The 19370-nt window shown below is 35.4% G+C and overlaps 2 protein-coding genes across 2 annotated transcripts; both read right to left on the bottom strand.

Annotated features, from left to right (window-relative positions):
• Positions 1–4087: 4087 nt before the first annotated feature.
• Positions 4088–6145, bottom strand: LOC137743927 (3-ketoacyl-CoA synthase 12-like). Its single transcript, XM_068483858.2, has one exon. It carries the CDS (start codon positions 5902–5904, stop codon positions 4489–4491), a length of 1416 nt encoding a protein of 471 aa, XP_068339959.2. The 5' UTR covers positions 5905–6145; the 3' UTR covers positions 4088–4488.
• Positions 6146–18267: 12122 nt separating this feature from the next.
• On the bottom strand, positions 18268–19121 carry LOC148692838 (uncharacterized). The gene is made up of 3 exons (XM_088680237.1): positions 18987–19121; positions 18679–18918; positions 18268–18549 (listed from the first exon to the last, which is right to left on the bottom strand). The coding sequence occupies exons 1-3, from the start codon at positions 19119–19121 to the stop codon at positions 18268–18270; spliced, it is 657 nt and encodes a 218-aa protein (XP_088536363.1).
• Between the last annotated feature and the right edge of the window lie 249 nt (positions 19122–19370).

The raw sequence follows: 19370 nt of genomic DNA, 5'->3' as shown, positions 1-19370 counted from the left end.
GAAAATTCTGCTAGACAGGCCTACTACTTTTCACTTCTCCTTTTTGGTTGAAGGCTGGACAGAAGGAATTATGTTTTCACATTTCTAATTGTTTATTTCTTGATTTCAAACTACCCTAAACTACCCATAAACCGTAAACCATAAACCCTAAGCCACTCCTAAACCCTAAGTACCGTCTTATCTTGACTATAACACAATAAGGATTGGATTTAAATGAATAAGCTTCTATAATCATGGTATATTAAAAGTAGAGGCCACTTAATACTACGGTTTGATGATATTCCTCTTCACTTGGAAGTAAGAGGTCTTAGGTTCGAATCTCGTGGATTTCGATATCAAATTAGGTTGCCCATTATGTGACTTAGCCGAGTTCTCCCTCCTCTTAGTGTCTTAGAAATGAATTTTTTGTTTTGTTTTGTTTTGTTGTGAAGAAATGATATTATCTACACTAAGGAGAAAGGAGGTGGGCTAAGCCTCACAATGGATTAGCAATAATGTGGTTTAAATCGAACTTAAGACCTCTCACTTACAAGTGAAGATGAATATTACTAGATCATAGTACTAAGTGGTGAGAGATTAGGTATGAATCAGATACAAAGGAAATTAATTTATAACTTTCCTTTCATGAGTTATTCATCTTCAACCTCCAAGTTGAACATAATTTTTTTTTTCATTTATTCCTTCAACATATACATTGTATACAAATACAATTATAAAGTTTAGGGTTTACAATAAAAAAAACATACAAATTGTCTATGTATGCGTGGATGACTAACCATCATATCTCACCTTCCCTACATCAACTATTGGCTGATGGACCACTAACCGTACCCATGTGTCAGTGGAAACTAAGAAAACTGGTATATGCATAAAAGATCTTAATTAGATTTTCAATATTCTTTCCAGAAGAACGTTCTTTTGCTGTAGAGGGTGGCCACAGAAGAGCTAAAGTTCTTCTCTGCATGTGTCCAAGCTGTTAATACACACACACACACATTGCAACGGCCATGGAGTAGGTGTTAAAGTCCCACATCGGTAGGTTCAAAGAAACCCAATGGGTTTAAATAATATTACTCTACTCTAACTAATAATGAAATTTTCTGTGGTAAAACTTCACACCTGACTGATTGGGGAGATGGTAAAGTTGAGAACAATATCGGAGTCGTTAGAATGGAGCAGACCTAATGATCCAAAAATCCAACAGTAGGGATCTTTGATTAAAAATAATTTTTTGAATTGATTAAATTTATGATGATGGTGGAGTAGTAGATGTGTAAAAGTTAATGCAGTAGATCGCGTTAGCTCCATCAACCTGCAGCAATTCAGTTATTGGTGGTGATACTAATTCCAGTTGCATCTAAGCTGTACGTGGATCAATCGCACGTATGCTCTCTCTGGTTAGCCCATTTCTCAATCTTAGCGGCATATTATTAAAGGATAAAAGGAGTGTCAGCTGTGTGTGGATTTTGCTGCAGGCCATATTATATCTGTAAATTTTATACCTTTTTCTGATGCATATGAAATTTATGCACCCTTCTTCACTAATTATGGGAAATAGATTATATTTATACGGTTATTTACTGTTTGAATTCAACGAACTCACGCGAATCGAACTCTAATCGTAAATTTGAAACCAAAAAGTTTATTGATGAAGCTTCCAAGCTTCTAAGAAAATTAAGGATAATGTTAGAGAGACTAAATTTTTACACCAAATTTGCAAACTAAATAATGTGTCACCAATAACAAAACAAGCACGTTAATCTACACTTAATTATTAATCCAATGATCTACAACCCTATCTTTGATTTGAAAATTTTAATTTCTTTAGCATTATCCGAAAATTAAATGAAGTCATACTTTCTCAAAGTTATCCCCCCAACGTCCAATGGCGTGCCAATTTCAGGCTCACAAGTATCCTCTCATTCCATATGTACTACAGTACAAGGGTATACATATATTTAATGTGACTCCCCAAATTGCAAGAACCATTCTTTGGGACATCAAATTGCAAGAATCATTCATTGGGGTATCCTGACTTGTAAGAGCATCTCCAATGGAGATGTCAAAAGATGAATCTCAAATGTTCATTTGATGGCTGACGTGACAATGTCAGATTTTCTTTTTTTCCAATCGATATACTTTTTTTTTATTATAAATGATATTCGTACTACCTATTTTTAAAAAAGAAATCAATTAAAATAATTTTTCAAAATTATAATTGGTGCATTAATAGGATCCACACAATAAAATAATTAAAAACGATTTGACATCACATTTTCTTATATAGCAAATTTGATATATGAAAACTCATATTTCAATCCACATAGGATTGACATATCGGTTGGAGTTTGCTCATATCTTCAAATTTGATATTCCACTTAGGATTTAATATCTCCTTTGAAGACGGTTTAAGTCAGCATCAAAATTAACTCACTAATCCAATTCTAAAACATGCTTAGACACAATTTATAACATGGGTTTTGCCCTTGTTTCTTTATTTCGTAGGCGGTTTCAAAATTGAAGGGATTACGAATACATTAGAAAAATGGTTTCCTTAAGGTATAATACCCATAAACATGGCGGGGGTTTTGGTTAGAATGAGTTATGACCATAATTTATTTGTAATATCTTAGCAGAAGATGCAAATGTTTCCATTTGAATTTTGATTGATCAATATAATTCCTTCGACAAAAAATAAAAATAAAAAAGTATAATACCCATAGCTATTTTGGAAAAAAAAAATGTTTCTAACCCTAGGCCGTGTTTACGTAACTGGAATGGAATACAAAGAAACGGATTTGCACTTTTTTCGAGGCATTCAACTGTTTACCAACATTTCAGTAATTGGAAACAAGGTGGGGCTTACACAAAATCAGGAATTGAACTCCTGAATCTCTCGGAATTGGATCCCCTCCATAGAGGTGGTATTTGGATTCCAGGGAGAAGCCACCATCAGGAATTCAACTTTTCTACCCAAACTACCCATGTCTTTATGCCTTTCAACAAAGTGCCGACTCTAGCTCAATCCTGTCCACCGACGATGGCGGGGCTCAAGCTGGTTGGTTCAGGATGATTTTGTCAGGATGGGTTTCGAAGATGTAGTTGGTGAAGAATAGGTTGTCGTTGGCGACAACTGGGTTTGTAACTCGTTCGGTGCCCATCTGGCATTGAATTGACAGGGAAGAAGATGGAGAAAAGAAAAGAAAAAAAAGATGAGGAAGCTAAAAGAATTTTTTTTGGGGGGGGGAGGGGGGGGGGGGGAGGGGTGGTAAGAAGAGTATCAGGGAGCAAGGATGAAGGGGAAGAAGATGGAGAAAGGAAAAGAAAAAAATAATTGGGGATGCGAAAGAAGAGATTCATGGAGGAAGGAGGTTCTGGAAGAAGAATGAAAAAAGAATTTGGAATGATAAAGAAAGAGTATGAAAATAATTTATTTATGTAAGGGTAATATAGTAATCAACCTAGTTTTCATTCCGATTGAAGTGAATTAGTAAACAACTTATATGGACTCAACATCATTCCTACTCCGATTCCAGACAATTTTAGTAAACAACTTCAACATGAATCTAATTTTGATTCCACCTCATTCCTCCTTAATTCAATTCCTCTCAATTTGATTACGGATTAGCAAATATGCCCCCTAGTGTTTAGGAAATGAGATTTCCCTTTTTTTAATGAGAAGAAATGATATAATTTTAATTGAAATGAAACAATAAACAAGAATCACGCAAGCACGGAGCTAAATATGACGAACACTCACGATTCAACCACCAATATGACAAAAGTCATTAGTTACAACTCGATAAAACACGACGAATCTCTAAAGAGAGTACACTTGACAATTCACTAATAACGAGACCACAAACTTTGCTTATAACAAAACTACATAACACAGACAACTCAAACTGAACTTTATGTAAGAGAATCATCATCCATGGCCATTGTACAGATTAGGTTAGATGGGTGAATTTATTTGCCTAATAAAGAAAATTTATTATAGGTAGTCCAGCGTGTAAAGCATGTCATGTTACCACAGTTTATACACCCAGGATTTGGGCCCCATCTGCTAGCTATTGCAATCACTCCATAAAATCAAATGCAAAGAGGTTCTTCTTATATGCATCCTCTTTGTACAATGGAAATAAATACAAAGCCAAATAAATCTGTATAAATTAATATGTAGGACAAACTTGTTTTACATAAATATTTCTGAATCAAGGTAAAAAGATAAATTCAAATGAAATGTAAAAGAAAAACCTAAAAGAAGAGAAAAGGGATTTAAATTTCAAAGCAGCAGCAGCAGCAGCATATCTTATTGGTCATGAAATCCGCAGAGGGATTCAACAATAAGAACTTTATAGTATACAGAAAAGAAAAGAAAAATCAAAATACAACAAAAACAAAGAAATTAAAGAGTAAAAGCCCCAAAGAAGTTATACTTTTTAGAAGTAATTAAAAACAATCAGAGAGATTGATATCACCTTTAGTTTAAAGGTTCAAATAATTATCCAGGTTGAATGTGCTTGGATCCTCCTGACGAATCCAACCAAACTTCTCCAAGAAAGGGTTTGTGAGCGTCTTTGGTGGGTACGTAGCAATGTCCTCCTTCCAAACATTTTCATCCCCCAAATCCCTTACCACCTCCAACAAGCAACTGTTGCATTTAAACCCTGCTCCAAAGCTTATCATCAAAACAGTATTCCCTTTCTTCAACCTCTTCTTTGCCTCCATGTATCCCAACACATACCAGAGGCTGCTAGCTGATGTGTTCCCAAATCTGTGGAGTGTCATCCTTGCAGGTTCCAGATCATACTCGCTGAGACCAAGATTTAATCCTATGCCGTCGATCACCGCCTTCCCACCGGTGTGGATGCAAAAATGATCCACCCCAGTTTTGAAATTGATCACAGGTTTTGGTGATGGGCTCGAAATAGCCCCTCCCTTGGTGGATTGTTGTGAGTAGGTCTTTTTTTTCACTAGGGTTACAAGCAAAAACCTCATTAGCTCCCTGATGGGTAAAATCTTGGGGGATATTACCCTTAGGTTGTCCACAAAAGCTCGTGTGGCCGCCTTGGGTAAGAATTTGTCTAGGTGAAACCCTAGATACCCTTGTGTATCTTCTTGTTGGATGCAGCACCCGTAGGAATCGTCTCTCCCGCCGTGATGGGTTCTCACCAAGCATTTCAATTTGAACATGGCTCGGTGTTTTAAGGCCCGTTTGTTCGTCAGAAGGATCGCGCAACCGCCGGACCTGAACAAACAGTTTGCCAGAATCATGGATCTGGCATTGCCTGAATACCAATTGGGGCTCAAGGACTCAGAAGTGATCACAAGTGCATAAACATTTCTGTGTGACTTGAAAATGTTTTTCACTATGTCAACTGAGATTAGGGATGCTGAGCAGCCCATCCCACTGAGGTTAAAGACCTTTATGTCCTCCCTCATCTTGTAGTGGTTTATAATCCTGGAGGACAAAGATGGAACAGATGCAAACATGGAGACATTCACAACAAGCACATCAATTTCCGAAGGTGAAATCCCTGATCTGTCAAGGAGTTTCTTGATGCTATCATGGAAGAACTCCTCCATCTCCGAGATGCTGTCGTCCAATGTGGGACATGATTCCCTTCCTGAAAACATGATTCTTGGAGCATAAGTTTGCTCACCAATCCCTGAGCTTACAATTGCCTTGAGGAGGAACTGGTATTCCAAAAGACCAAGATTCTTGGTCCTCTTGATAATCTCACCTGAGAAGTCAGTGTCTAGCTTTCTGTCATCTGTGGGCTTGTGGCACTGGTAGTCCAAAATGTAGCACTCTTGCTCTCTCCTCTCATCAAAAAGCTTCCACAAAATAAAAATGAAGTACAAGGCTGAAAAAGCACAGACTAAAGCAAGAAGCTCCATTATAAAATGGAGAGAGAGAGAGAAAGAGAGAGAGAGGTGGATGGAAATGTGAGCTTATTGGGTAGATGGGGAATTGAAAATGGGAGTCTTATAAGAAGAGAGGAGGAAGAGGTACACTACATGTGAAGATGCTAAAGACTCATTTGCAACTTCTCAACCCCCACCATCCCATGTGTGTGTGGCTCAAGCTTTTTGACAAGTAAATTATAGCCTGCATTTGGTTCAAGGCGCGATGTTTCTACTCATACGTTCTGAGTTTGAACTCTCCTTTCTTATAAATTATTATAATAATTTTGAATTCTCTCTCTCCTATTAATAATAATATTTTTTTTTTTAAAAGACAAGTAAGATAACCATGCATACACTCTTCTAATGTTTTAATTTAATTTTTTAATATAATAATCACAAAAAAAAAAAAAAAAAAAAAGAGAGATATGTTTAAAAAAAAAAAAAAAAAAAAAATTAGGTTCACATCCTTCTTTTTTCAACTCTATTGATTGAAACCTTATTCTTTTTCAATTTTTTATTGAGGTCCCTTGGTTTTAATAAACGTCATCAATTATTTCAATAATAAAATATTTTACACGTCAAGATAACTAAATTTTATTTCTAAATATATTCATTTAGTGTTAGAAATGTAACATTTGAAATATATATATATATATATATATATATTTGTGGCTAAATTTTGTATCATATATGTTTGTTTTTAGTTTGTACCCATTTTAATTTGCAACCCTTTTTTAAAATTGTACCAATTTTCTTTTCAGTTTTGTACACATATATTAATTTCTTTTTGTGTCCATATTTTCCAAACTTTTATTTGTACTCATATTTTTTTAACCTTTTATTTGTACCCATAATTTATTGAAAGTGTACCCATTTGTCTTTAAAAATATACCACTTTGTTATATGTAAAATGTACCAATTTTTCTTTGTAAGTACTATTTTTTTAATGCAAGACCTATTTATTTATTTTAATCTAAAATGTACCCATTGGTTTTTTATATAAAATGTACCCACTGTTTTTTTATACAAGATGTACCCCCTTTTTTTATATAAAACATACCATCTTTTTTATATATAAAATATATCAACTTTTGTAAGTAAAATGTACCCTATAAAAATTACCAATTTTTTGCATGTAAAATGTCATTAATATAAGTAATGACAAATCATGAGTTTTATTTACATAATAATTTATCTTAATGACAAATCATGTCATTAAGATAAATTATACTTTTTATAATATAAATACAATTTATTTTAATATTTTCAATACAACAAATCATAGATTTTATTTAAAATCTCATTAATATAAGTAACTACAAATGTCAAATTTTAATCTAAAATTATAATAACTTACATAGAAATGCATCATTGCATTAATTTCAAGGACTTCAATAAAAAACTGAAAATCAATAAGGCTTGAGTAAGAGAACATTGATAAATAGGAATCACCTCCAAAGTCACAAAAACAAAAAGGTGTGTATTTATCATTTTCCTTGATATCAAACTTTATTCCTGATCAAATTAAGTCGCATTTTAAGCGTGGAAAAGTAAAGCTATTGGGGATTGTTAATTGGGTTCTAGGCTCTTTGTGTAACTTCTCCAATGACCAAAACTGTAAACAAATTTAGTAGGAGCAAAATTTTATAATTTAGAAAAAGACAAGGAGAACGTGAGTTGAACCAGTAGTGAGTGCAAGTAAAGTGTGCTGTACTACTGAAGTTGCGCAACGATCTTTGTTTCGTCGTGATAAATTTTTTGCGCAACGAAAATCTTCTTTGTGCGACAGCCTTTGTTTCATCGTGATAATTGTTAAACGTAGTAGTGAGTGTGAGTAAAGTGCTCTACTACTTAAGTAGTATAAACGTTTCACTTAGCACGAACAAACGTAAACACATATGTTGTATTAACATTATTTCAATCTTCTTATAACTTAGAGCCCCTCAAACAAATAAGGGATCCACAACTGATGAACTGAAGATACATTATCTCTTACAATCAACTAGGGTATTGTATATCTTACTTTAATAAAAGTATATTATTTTAATTTTGGGGATTTTTCTGCTGGAAGCTGGTGTCTGTTGACTTGTGTTAGTTTTGTAACTAGCCAGTTGATTTGTGTTGGACTTTGGCACTTTGGTAGAACATACATTAATGTAGAAAATTTTATGGTTGGAAACTTGGCATTTCTGTATTGACTCCGTTCAGTCTATTCCTTGATATGAGCGTTAGGTATATAGACAATGCCTTCCTAACGAAGTCAGTCCAAGCTAGGGCCTCAGCTCTTAACTCAAGTTGTACAAAGGTTTTACACTAGTAAAGAAAACTTCTTACACGGCGAAACAAACATCATCGCTTAAAGTTACTTTTGTCCGACGAAATTTTAAACTTTGTCGCGCAAAGTCTTTACAAAAATAACAAATTATTTTTTAAAAACCTTTGCGTGACGAAATTCAAATATTTCGTCGCCTAAACCAATTTATTTTCTTTTTTATTAATTTTATATTATAAATTTTAAAATATAGTTATTTTCATAAGTTTTTATTTTTATTTTTTTAACTTTGCACGACAAATATCAATATTTCGTCACCTAAACCTTTTTTACATTTTTTATTTAATTTTATATTTTATATTGTTAAACTAAATTATTTTCTTTGCGTGACAAATCAACATTTGGTCGCTTAAACCTTATTTATTTTAATTTATTTATATTTAAATTGTAAAATAAAATAATTTTCTTTCTTATTATTTATAATTTTTTTTTTTTTAAAATTTTGCATGACAAACATATATTTCATCGTGCAAAATCCTTAAATTTGGGCGGGAGCCAAAAATGGGACGCGGGAATTTTTTTTAAGACTTTGTGCGATGAATCCTTCGTCGCGCCAAACTTTGCGCGACCAACACTTTGTCACACGAAACCCTAAAAATTTTGGGCGGGCGCCAAAGATGAGATGCGGGAAATTTTTTTTTTTAAATTTTTTTGAGACTTTGCGCAACCAATATTTTGTCACACAAACTCGTATCCTTCGTCGTGCAAAGTGATACACCTTTCAAAACCAAAATAACTCCTCCACAATTTTCTCAATGTCTTTCTCTATTCTCTTACCTCTCCTCTCTTTCCCTCTCCCCAAATCCGACCCTCTCTCTCACACTCACTCCTCTCACTTAATCTCTCTTCTCTCTCTCTTCTCTATCTGTCACTCTCACTTGCTCTCTCTTTTCTATCTCTCACCCTCACTCTCTCATCTCTCTCTCACTATCTCCTCTAACTCTCTCACACTTACTCCTCTCTCTCATTCTTACTCACTCTCAATCTTTCCAAAAGGTATTTTCTCCCCCAAATTTTAAATTTTCTTTCATTAATATGTGTTTTTGGAGTTAATTAACAATTTTAGGGGAGATTATGCTAATATTGTATTATTTTATGTTGTTTTTTGGTTATTTGACCATGTTTGTTTTGTTTGTAGGGAATCATCGAGACTTTGACAGCAAAATTTGAGGATTAGGATGCTATCGGACTGTATCCCCCGCCACTACCACCACATTAGACTTGTATTAGGATTTTATTATTGTACTTTGTTAATTTATGTGTACATTTTTAATATAATATATATTATGGATAATTTGATCACTATTTTTCATATGTAATTTTATTTTGAATATGTCAATTTAAATTAAAATAATTAAAAAAATAAAGATACAATTAAATTAAATTAAAAAAGTAAAAATTCGAAAAATCTTGTGCTACCAAAAATTTCATCACGCAAACAATTAATATAACTAAATTAAAATAAGAGAAATAATAAAACAAATATAAAATACCTTGCGCAACAAAATAATTCGTCTCGCAAACAATTAATTTCGTCGCGCAAAATATTAAATTAATTTAATTAAATAAAAAAATAAAAAACCAAAAAATTTGCGCGACAAAATATTTCGTCACGCAAACCCTATCTTAATGAGCTTTGCGCAACCAATCATGCGTGACAAAAATTTCGTCTCGCAAGGTTTTGAGCGACGAAATCATACTTTGCTCAACAAATCTTATTTCGTCGCGCAAAGTATTTTTTTTAAGTAGTGTTAAGACCTCAAGACTACATGTGTATCATTCACTCTGATCCACTTGCGTCAACTTCTCAAGTCAATCCCAAAAAATCTATATATTATATTGCAGGAATGAAATTTTGGACTAACAACACAATGAGTTAGTCAAAATTAGATATTGTATTCGTCATCCATATGAATTGAATAAGAGGCATTCTACTTGCGAATAGAGAAGAAAATTCTACTAAACTGTATTGACCATTAAGCCTAAACCTCTTTGCAACTCGGATGCAGTGATCAAATGAGCTAGGGAACAACTCGCTAAATTACCATTGAAATATTGGATGGACGTACGCACGAAAAATTAATGGAAGTTCATGAACTCTTATTGTGGATGCGAGAGTAAAAGTACTCTATCGGTCCACACTTAATTAGTTCAACGTTTAGAAAAAGCTTAGTTTAATTATATAACTAAAATGTAGTTGTGACGTGACTTGACCAATTGGCCTCTTGCAGGTTACGGTCAACCAGGGCCTTGAATTTTTTAATTATTTGTTCTTAACTTTGGCGATTATCCGGATGAAGCTGAAAGCAAATTCCCTAATATGCATGACAGTTTGTAGCTGTCGCCAGTTGATATGCATGGGACTTTGCCAAATTATACAAATAATCCGACCGTTGGAGACTTAATTAGCATTTATGTATTGACTTTGACCTAATAAACCTATTACTTGTTTTAAGCATTAGGTATATATACACACTCTGGATTATGAGTCCAAGCTCTCTTTCTCTTTCTCTTCACGTAAGAAGGAAAAAAAGAAGCGGAAGCGTTATGTGAGGAGAGAGATATAAAAGAAGCGCGTCAACCCGTTTGATAAAAATTTAATTATCTCCCATTCTAGAGTCTAAACTCAGAGTTTTCAAGCTTTAAAGATGTTATGAAGAAAATTTGTACAAGTTGCTTGCTCATTCAAATATATGATCTTCATTCCATCCAAGCTAGTTCTGCAAGTCAATACCAAGCAAACTATATTTATTCATGTTTTTAGTATAATGTTTTATAATGTTGATGCGAAATGACGTTAAACTATAAGGTATTGGAAAATCTATAAAAAATCTCATTTTAAGAAAATCTCCTTAATTAGCATTCAAGAAAAATATATGACGAGAAGAACTTCAAAAAAGCCTGCTTATTGATATGAAGATAGCAGCAGGTCCGTGACAATAACAACTACTGTGAAAATTATTGATAATCAAGCTAGTTTGATGGTGGTATCTTTAACTTTTAAGTATAATCATTTATCTAGAACCGATAGAACCGTGCTTTACAAGAAACAGAAAAGCTAAATTTTATATATGTGATTCGTATGAGCTATGGTGAGACTAATTTTAAGTTGGCCAGTGTGGTAAAAAAAAAACTTGTTAATCAAACCTCTATATCGAAATTTGTTAGCAATTATAGTTCATTCCCATGTAAGGACAAAAAGAAATTTTTATTAAAAAAATATTACTACTTTAAGCTAAACTAGAAAAAATATTAAAAACAAGAAAAATTTGAACTAAAACCAAGTAATGAAGGAAAAGAAGAAATTCAACCCAATATCCCTACACGGTCCACCCACCACACGGCAAGCCTTCCTCCGCCCCAATTTCTCAACAAAATTTAAGTAGATATTCAACATGTGAGAATGTGAAGGTAAAAGAGAGAAATTTTGCAAGAGCTTATAAGATGTTGGGCTACTCCTCACATTGCTAATTGATTTTATGATGGAACCTTAACTTTCGTCACAACATTGCAACTTAATCAAATCTTTTGGGAGGAAATTAAAATTAAAATGTGGATAAGCTGGTAGGATAATACATGCATCCCTACATGGGATGCACATGTCTTCATTTGAAGGATCACTCCTACAACAACTCGAGATCATTTAATCATCCAAATGCATCAAATAAATGAACGGTTCATCGTGAATATTTTACTTGGTATCTACATCATTTATTTGTTTTATATATTTGAATGACTAAACGATTTCCAATTGAAATGATTTTTTGAAAGAGAGAAACTGAACGGTACCTATTATAAAATTTGTACAGTCAAGATACATTATTCAGAATGAGGAAATGAGCTCATCTTCAAAAGGAATATTGCAAGTTTCTCTTATCCAAATTGATAGGTGTAGAGTGTAAGTAGAAAAAGTCTAAACCACCCAAGTTGTATATAACTCTATCCATAAAAATCATTTTATATCTTGACGTATAAAATCCTCTTTATGTTACAAGATCACGAGAGACAAATTATTAGATGATGAGATAAACATCTAACTGATAAATGGCTGCAACCTCAATCTCACTATGTCATTCTTGTCTTTATTTTTTGACCAAAAACTATATACACATGCAGATTATGCAGATGCAATTCAGCTGAATATAGGTATATTTATATTATATGTATACATATCTATATCTGCAACTCACATCAAACAATTGAATCAATAAATATTGATGTAATTGGACAGCTAATTCTATAACCCTAACGGATATGCAACTTTTGCTCTGATCACATGCATATTAAAAAATCAAATTACATGGCCGTTTGCTTTCAAGTTTTGCCTACTTGCGTACACAATTCATTAAGTTTATTATTAACTTTTTGATTAATAATTTTTTCGCGGGACCTCCGCTACAGTATTGTTGCTACGACACCAATTGCAGTACAATACAGTTTGGGTATAAAATATCGAATTTCTTTAATGCTTAACAATCATTGCACGTGTTGGATGGCAATACGTCTCACTCGCTCCAACTAAAGCTAGATGCTTAAATGTACGCGGCTATATGATGGTCATGTTCATACTTATTTTTACTTCTTATACATCTTTATTAATTTTTTACATTGATATTCTTCAATTTATCGAATTCAACGACATAAAATTAAGAGAGGTATATGAGAAGTAAAAATAGGTAAATTGATAGTACTTCATATAATCTCAGCGCAAATATCATTTTCATTACCCCAGAGCAAGTGCAAGTGGTGTTAAAGTGGGATATTAACTAGTCATAAGTTGAATATAGGACACAAAGAGAAATATTTTGAGTATATGTGTCAAGGGTTTCTCGCAGCCCATTACCAATTGTTCTTCAATTTGCATCTTACATAGTATGAGGATTTTATCACTCAATATAATTAGAAGTAGAACCACATAATAATAGTCATTTAATTTGATTGACTTCTTTTTTTGGGTTTTTTTTTTTTTTTGGTGGTGGGGATGAGGGATGTTTCTTGTATTTGTCACCACACCACCACGTGAGACCATCACATAGTGGGCTACACCAATTCTGCGTCGGTCATTCAAGTGGAAGTAATGCAAGGTATTGAAATTTTTTTTTTGAACAAACGATATTATCTATACTAAGCAAGACATTAAACTTGATAACTCGGGCATGGTAAGGTTGTTCAGGCAGGAATTTCGTTGGGAAGGATCCCTGGCCCGAGCACACAGCTCCCCAAGGAGTTGGCACTTTGGGTGGCTATTGGGCTCTCGCTTACTTGTCGGGCTGCAAGAAGAAGACAAAATTAGTTCTGAAATGTGCCTTTATCAGGCCGTAGGTGTAGGCCGTGAGGCTCGCAATCAAAACTAACTAAATGCTAAGGCTTTGAGATCAACGACTTTTGTTTATCTTGTATGCTTTAAAGGGTAGGGGTTCTGATCTGATCAATGCATCAGTTTCATTTACTTTTACGATAGTAAAAGTACCAAGTAAACCAGATCTGAGAGTTTAATAGAACTTTGGATCATCAAGAGACCGAAAATGACTTGCATATATACTAAGGGATATGTTATAACACCAAATCTATTAATGGAAAGGCAAAAACAAAGAGAGTCGGGCAAAATTTCACTTTATCGGGCAAGGTTAAAATGTCTTGCAATCTCTTTTCTTTGCAGTTACAAAGGGTTGAGTAATAAAGAGAGACGAGGGGTAAATGAGTTTACACAAGAGAATCGATACTACAACATTTGGGGACGGTAGCAGAGCTTTTACATAGACAAAAGATGACTTTCTACGGGAAATCTAAGGCTAAAAGGGTGCAGAATTTGGACAAAGCGCATATTTCTAAGTATTTGCTTGACTGAGAGACAAGTTGTATGTTTGTTTGTTTAATTAGTTGAGTGTGTTTGTTTCTGGGCCTTCTTCCTCCTTTTATAGACGAATTAACCCAATTGTGCTGCTTCTGTTCTTAACCGAAAGTAACTGAAGGGTAGTGAATCATCAACATTTTTACATGTTCTTGTGAACACGAAAGATTCCTTGAAACAAGAAACCAGAATAACGTGTACAAAATAATATTTTTGTGTTTATGATTTTGGGGTTACGATCTCTCTCAAATTTGGTCCTCTGATTCTATCTTCGTAGGGTGTAGGTTTGTGGATGAGTTATTGATCCAAAGGGCTGTCGGGGCTTGATCTAAGGATGAACGATGATGAACGATGAACACTTTCTTCAAGGGCCGTCGGGCTTGATCTTGAATAATGGTTGTGTGGATTTCTTCAAGGGCTTTTGGGCTTGATCTTGAAGGTTGATGGATGAGCGGATCTTCAAGGGCTTTTGGGCTTAATCTTGAAGAACGATTGGATGTGTGGATTTGTTGAGGTTGTTGATCCAAAGGGCCGTTGGGGGCTTATGCTTAGGATGAACGGATGAACACTTTCTTCAAGGGCCGTCGGGGCTTGATCTTGAATAATGGTTGTGTGGATTTCTTCAAGGGCTTTTGGGCTTGATCTTGAAGGTTGATGGATGAGCGGATCTTCAAGGGCTTTTGGGCTTAATCTTGAAGAACGATTGGATGTGTGGATTTGTTGAGGTTGTTGATCCAAAGGGCCGTTGGGGCTTGATCTTAGGATGAACAGTTGATGAACAATGAACACTTTCTTCAAGGGCCGTCGGGGCTTGATCTTGAATAATGGTGGAAGTTCTTCAAGGGCCGTTGGGGCTTGATCTTGAAGGAGGATTTGACGAAGAACGAAGAGTGCTTTCTTGATCCTTCGGAATTCTTGGGAATTTGGATGCTCGAGAGCTTTGGAGTTTCAAAGCTTCAAGGATTTGGGGAATTCTCTTCTAATTTGGGAGTAGAGAAATGTATTTGTGAATTGGTTGATGCTTGATACCTTGATGGAGAAGCCTATTTATAGGCTTTGAGAATGAATCACCACCACAAAATATTTTTTTCCTTTCCAAGCACCATTGCCTAATTTTCCCACTTAATGCAATATTGAAATTGAAGTGGTGTAACTTATGGCCTAATTTCCCACTTAATACCATTTTAAACTTGAAGTGGTGTAACTTATGGCCTAATTTCCCACTTAACACCATTTTAAACTTGAAATGTGTATGCTTTGTCATTGCCCAAATGAGAAAAAACTTGCTTTGATCCGTAATGGATTGAAGTGTGCTTACCTTGTCATTGCCCAAATTGAGAAGAAAAACCTTGTTTAATCATCCAAGGGTATTTCTTCCTATTTTGTTGAGTCACATGCCATGTGTACAATTTGTACGACACGTGGCGTATGCCATGTATGCCTTGACACGTCAAAACTTTAATGCGTTGGGTGAACATTTGTTTTACTGAAATTTCGATGTCTACAGTTCTGCCATCCAAAAGTACTTTTGGGCCAGGAGTAGGTGGATTTCCATTGGTTGTCACTTCTCTTGTAAGCACCTAGCCTTTGCATTAATAAGGGACCGTCATTTCGTCTTGAGATGGATGTCCTGGGCTTGACTCTAGGCTTCGGGCAAACCTTCTTTATTGTGCTCATTTGGGCTTCCTTCCCTTAAAGCCCAAAGTTTAAATATTAACCCAAATAGTGCCCTCTTCAATCGTTGTTAAGCCTGTAACCCGAGGTGTTAATAATGATTGAACAGTCGTCGTAAGTGCATGCCTTCTTTCGGGACTTGTATTAATTAAAACAGTTGTTGTACTTTAGACTCTTGCACTAACCCATGAATTATATCTTAAGTTGACTGTTCACTATAAATTCCCTCATTGACTACTTAGTTAAACACCCTTCGAGCTTTCAATATATTTTGAACTTCTCAAAATTCTCAGAACCTTCATAATTTCTAGAAAATCCTCCATAGCTTTCTTAGTTCTTGATATTACCTAAATTTTGAACTCAGCCATCTTGTGAGATTAATGAGGATATTTCCACTATGCGTCACTTGCTATACAGCCTTCATCGCCTTCGGGCTGGCTTGCATACTGAGTTTTTCTTCGATGAAGATGAAGTGCTTTCTTTGGGACCTGCATGGATATCTCAGGCTTCAATAGCCACAAAAAGCAACATACTTAAGGCAAATTTTAGACTATGTATTCTTGGTCACTTCATCATCATAGGTGTATGCTTTGGGATCAATATCAAAGTTTTGGGAGGACTATCATCAGCCCAAGCCTTCTTTTCCTTAAGCGTCAAAGTATCCATTAGCTTCTCATTTATTTGAATGTCGGGTTCAACCATGAGATTGGTAATGGGTCTCAGCCTTAGTCTCTGCCCCTAATTTTTCCATTCCCTAGAGAGACTTTAATGTTCCCAAATAAATCCCTGGGTCCTCCAAGCGTGGATGCAGAGGGATTTTATTGCTTTAGAAGAGTTGAGTAGAATCTTCATTATTATGCTGTCATATCATCCTAGGATAGTTGCTCCAGAGGAGCTGAGTAGAATCTTTATGTAACTTCATCATTTAATGAAATGAAAATGTTCTCTTTACTTTACCTTAGCTTGTTCTTTCATTTTTGAACTCAATTGTGATGAAGATGCTAATTGTCTTTAGATCTTTCAAACCAATTAACCCTCTTCGACGTAACAATCCCTAATATCCCATAAAGTTGGACGATATTTCTTCATAAATTTATGATTAACTAGATGTTTCTGTGAATTTCCTTCTAAATCGGCCAAGTAATATCCTCTTTTATCCAATGCTTGATGAATAATGAAAGGGCCTTCCCAAGTCAGACTCCATTTCCTAAAGCCCCTCACTTGGGCTCTTAAGGGCAAGATTGTCTTCCATACTAAGCCTTCATCCTCGAAAGTTTTCAATTTTACCCTTTTGCTGTAAGCTCGGGCAACAACTCTCTTTCCTTCATGAATCTTGTCTAATGCTTCAATTCGGGTTGCATCTAAATCTTCAATTCCTTGACACATAGCCTCAATGTATTCTTCACTGTGTAGCCCGAACTGATTCTGAATCCTGACCAAACTCACGTTAATTTCCATGGGAATCACGGCATCTTGCTCGAAGGTTAGAACATAAGGTGTAGTCCCAGTTCCTACCCTCTTGGAAGTTATATAAGCCCATAAAGTACCTCCCAACTTCTCGTGCCACTTCTTTGGACTATCTGTCACCATTCTTTCAATAATGTTAACCAAGATCTTATTGCTGGCTTTTGCTTGACCATTTGACTGGGGGTAGTAAGGACTGGATTAAATCATCTTTATCTTGAATCTACCAGCAAATTCTTTTACTTCATTTGAAATGAAAGATGGTCCGTGGTCTGTGACAATTGTCTCAAGCACTCCAAATATGTGTAAGATCTTGGTTTTGATGAATTTTTTAACAGTAGCTGAAGTTATGGTTTTTACTGCTGAAGTTTCTACCCATTTGGTGAAGTAATTTGTTGCCACAATTATGAATGTGTGTCCTTTGCTATAGGTTGGGTGAATTTTCCCGATGAAGTTCATTGCCTACCCTCTGAAATGCCAAGACTTGACCACGAGGTTTAAGGGCATAAATGGCACATGTTGGAAGGGTCTGTGCCTTTGGCATTCTTCACACCCTCGGGCATAAGCTTTGCAATCTTTCTCCATCTTGGGCCAAAAATAATCGTATCTCCTAAGCAGCCACCTCATTTTGGTTCCAGCTTGATGAGCTCTACAGATTCCCTTATGTACTTAAGCCATGACTATCATACATTCTTCTTGGCCTAAGCATTTCAGCAACAATCCATCGGAGGTCTTTCTTAGCAGATTCTTTTCCCACTACACATATTTAGTTGCATGTTGCCTATTATTCTTACTTGTGGGAAAAGAAAGATCTTCCAGGTATTGAATAATGAGTGATCTCTAATCTTTTATCTTGGGCTCTTTGGTCATTACATCGAAGCTGAATCCTCTATCAAAGATAAAAGGGAGATTTCTTCTTTACACCTCTACTTCTACTTCAAATCTTCTTTCTCGAATATAGGCTCTTGAAGCTAATTGGGCTATCTCATTGGCCATTGCATTTGATTCTTTGGGGATGTGACCGACTGATATTTCAGTGCCCCCAATAACTTAACAATTGAGTGGTTGCTAGGTAATAACTGGCCTTGGTGATATGTCTGCATTTATATTCCCCATTTAGCTGATTAATTACCAATTCTGAGTCGCCAAACACCTCTACTTCGGTTGCCCCCAATTCTATTAGAATCTCCAAGCCAATTATCAGTGTCTCATACTCTGCCCGATTGTTGGTGTTCTCTTGATAATCTAAGAGGAATGAATAACAATGGTGAAAGCCTTTGGGATCGATGATGACAATTCCAACTCCCGTAGCATTCTGAGTGCAAGAGCAAGACTCATCAAAATATAGTTTCCAATGAGTGATCCAAATGCTAGTTATTCTTTTCACTTTTTGCTAAACTCATTCTTCCTTGCCCAAACAGACTCTATTTGGCGAGATCCATACACTTGCCACTTCCAGAGTTCCTGAGATGCTAACCATTTCCTCTTGAGATTCTTGGTGATCGGCCAAGAAGTCTGCAATTGTTTGCCCCTTAATTGCCTTTTGAGGTACATACTGGAAGCTGTACTCTGAAGTGCTAGGATCCATTTTCCAATCCTCCCTGTCAACATTGGTTTTGACAACATATATTTGATCACGTTGGTCTTGGCAATGATATGGATGTGGCAAGGCAACATGTAATGTCTTAACTTTCAAGCAGTAAAGTACAAGGCCAAACATAGTTTCTCCATTAGAGTATATCTTGTCTCTACCTCAGTAAGGATTCTACTAAGGTAATATATGGCATGTTCCTTTCCTCCTTCATTGTTTTGGGCCCTCAGGCTCCCAATTGACCTCTCCGAAGCAGAGATATAAAGCTTCAATGGCTTTCCCCTCTGAGGTGGCATGACTACTGGTGGAAAGACTAAGTAAGCTTTTAAGCTATCGAAAGCCTTTTGATGTAGTGGGCCCAATTTAAACTCTTCTTTGTCTTTTAACTTAAGTAAAGGGGTTAACGGCTTGCTAACTAAATTCGCGATGAACCTTCTCAAAAAGTTAATTTTCCCTAGCATCTTTTGCAGTTGTACCTTATTGGTGGGGGGAAGTGTCTCCATGATTGCCCGAGCTTTGTTCTTGTCAACCTCCACTCCTCTTTG

Source organism: Pyrus communis, chromosome 11 (genome assembly GCF_041283825.1).
Source record: "Pyrus communis isolate YQ-2024b chromosome 11, ASM4128382v1, whole genome shotgun sequence".
NCBI lineage: Eukaryota > Viridiplantae > Streptophyta > Magnoliopsida > Rosales > Rosaceae > Pyrus > Pyrus communis.
This window is presented reverse-complemented; position numbering and strand designations above follow the sequence as displayed.

Excerpts from the sequence above, each read along its gene's own strand:
- LOC137743927 (XM_068483858.2), bottom strand. The coding sequence starts at position 5,904 with ATGGAGCTTCTTGCTTTAGTCTGTGCTTTTTCAGCCTTGTACTTCATT.
- LOC148692838 (XM_088680237.1), bottom strand. The coding sequence starts at position 19,121 with ATGCCACCTCAGAGGGGAAAGCCATTGAAGCTTTATATCTCTGCTTCG. Across the intron at positions 18,919-18,986 it reads TTAGTAGAATCCTTACTGAG|ACATTACATGTTGCCTTGCC; the intron begins GTAGAGACAAGA and ends TTGAAAGTTAAG. Across the intron at positions 18,550-18,678 it reads GAACTCTGGAAGTGGCAAGT|AATGCTACGGGAGTTGGAAT; the intron begins GTATGGATCTCG and ends TCTTGCACTCAG.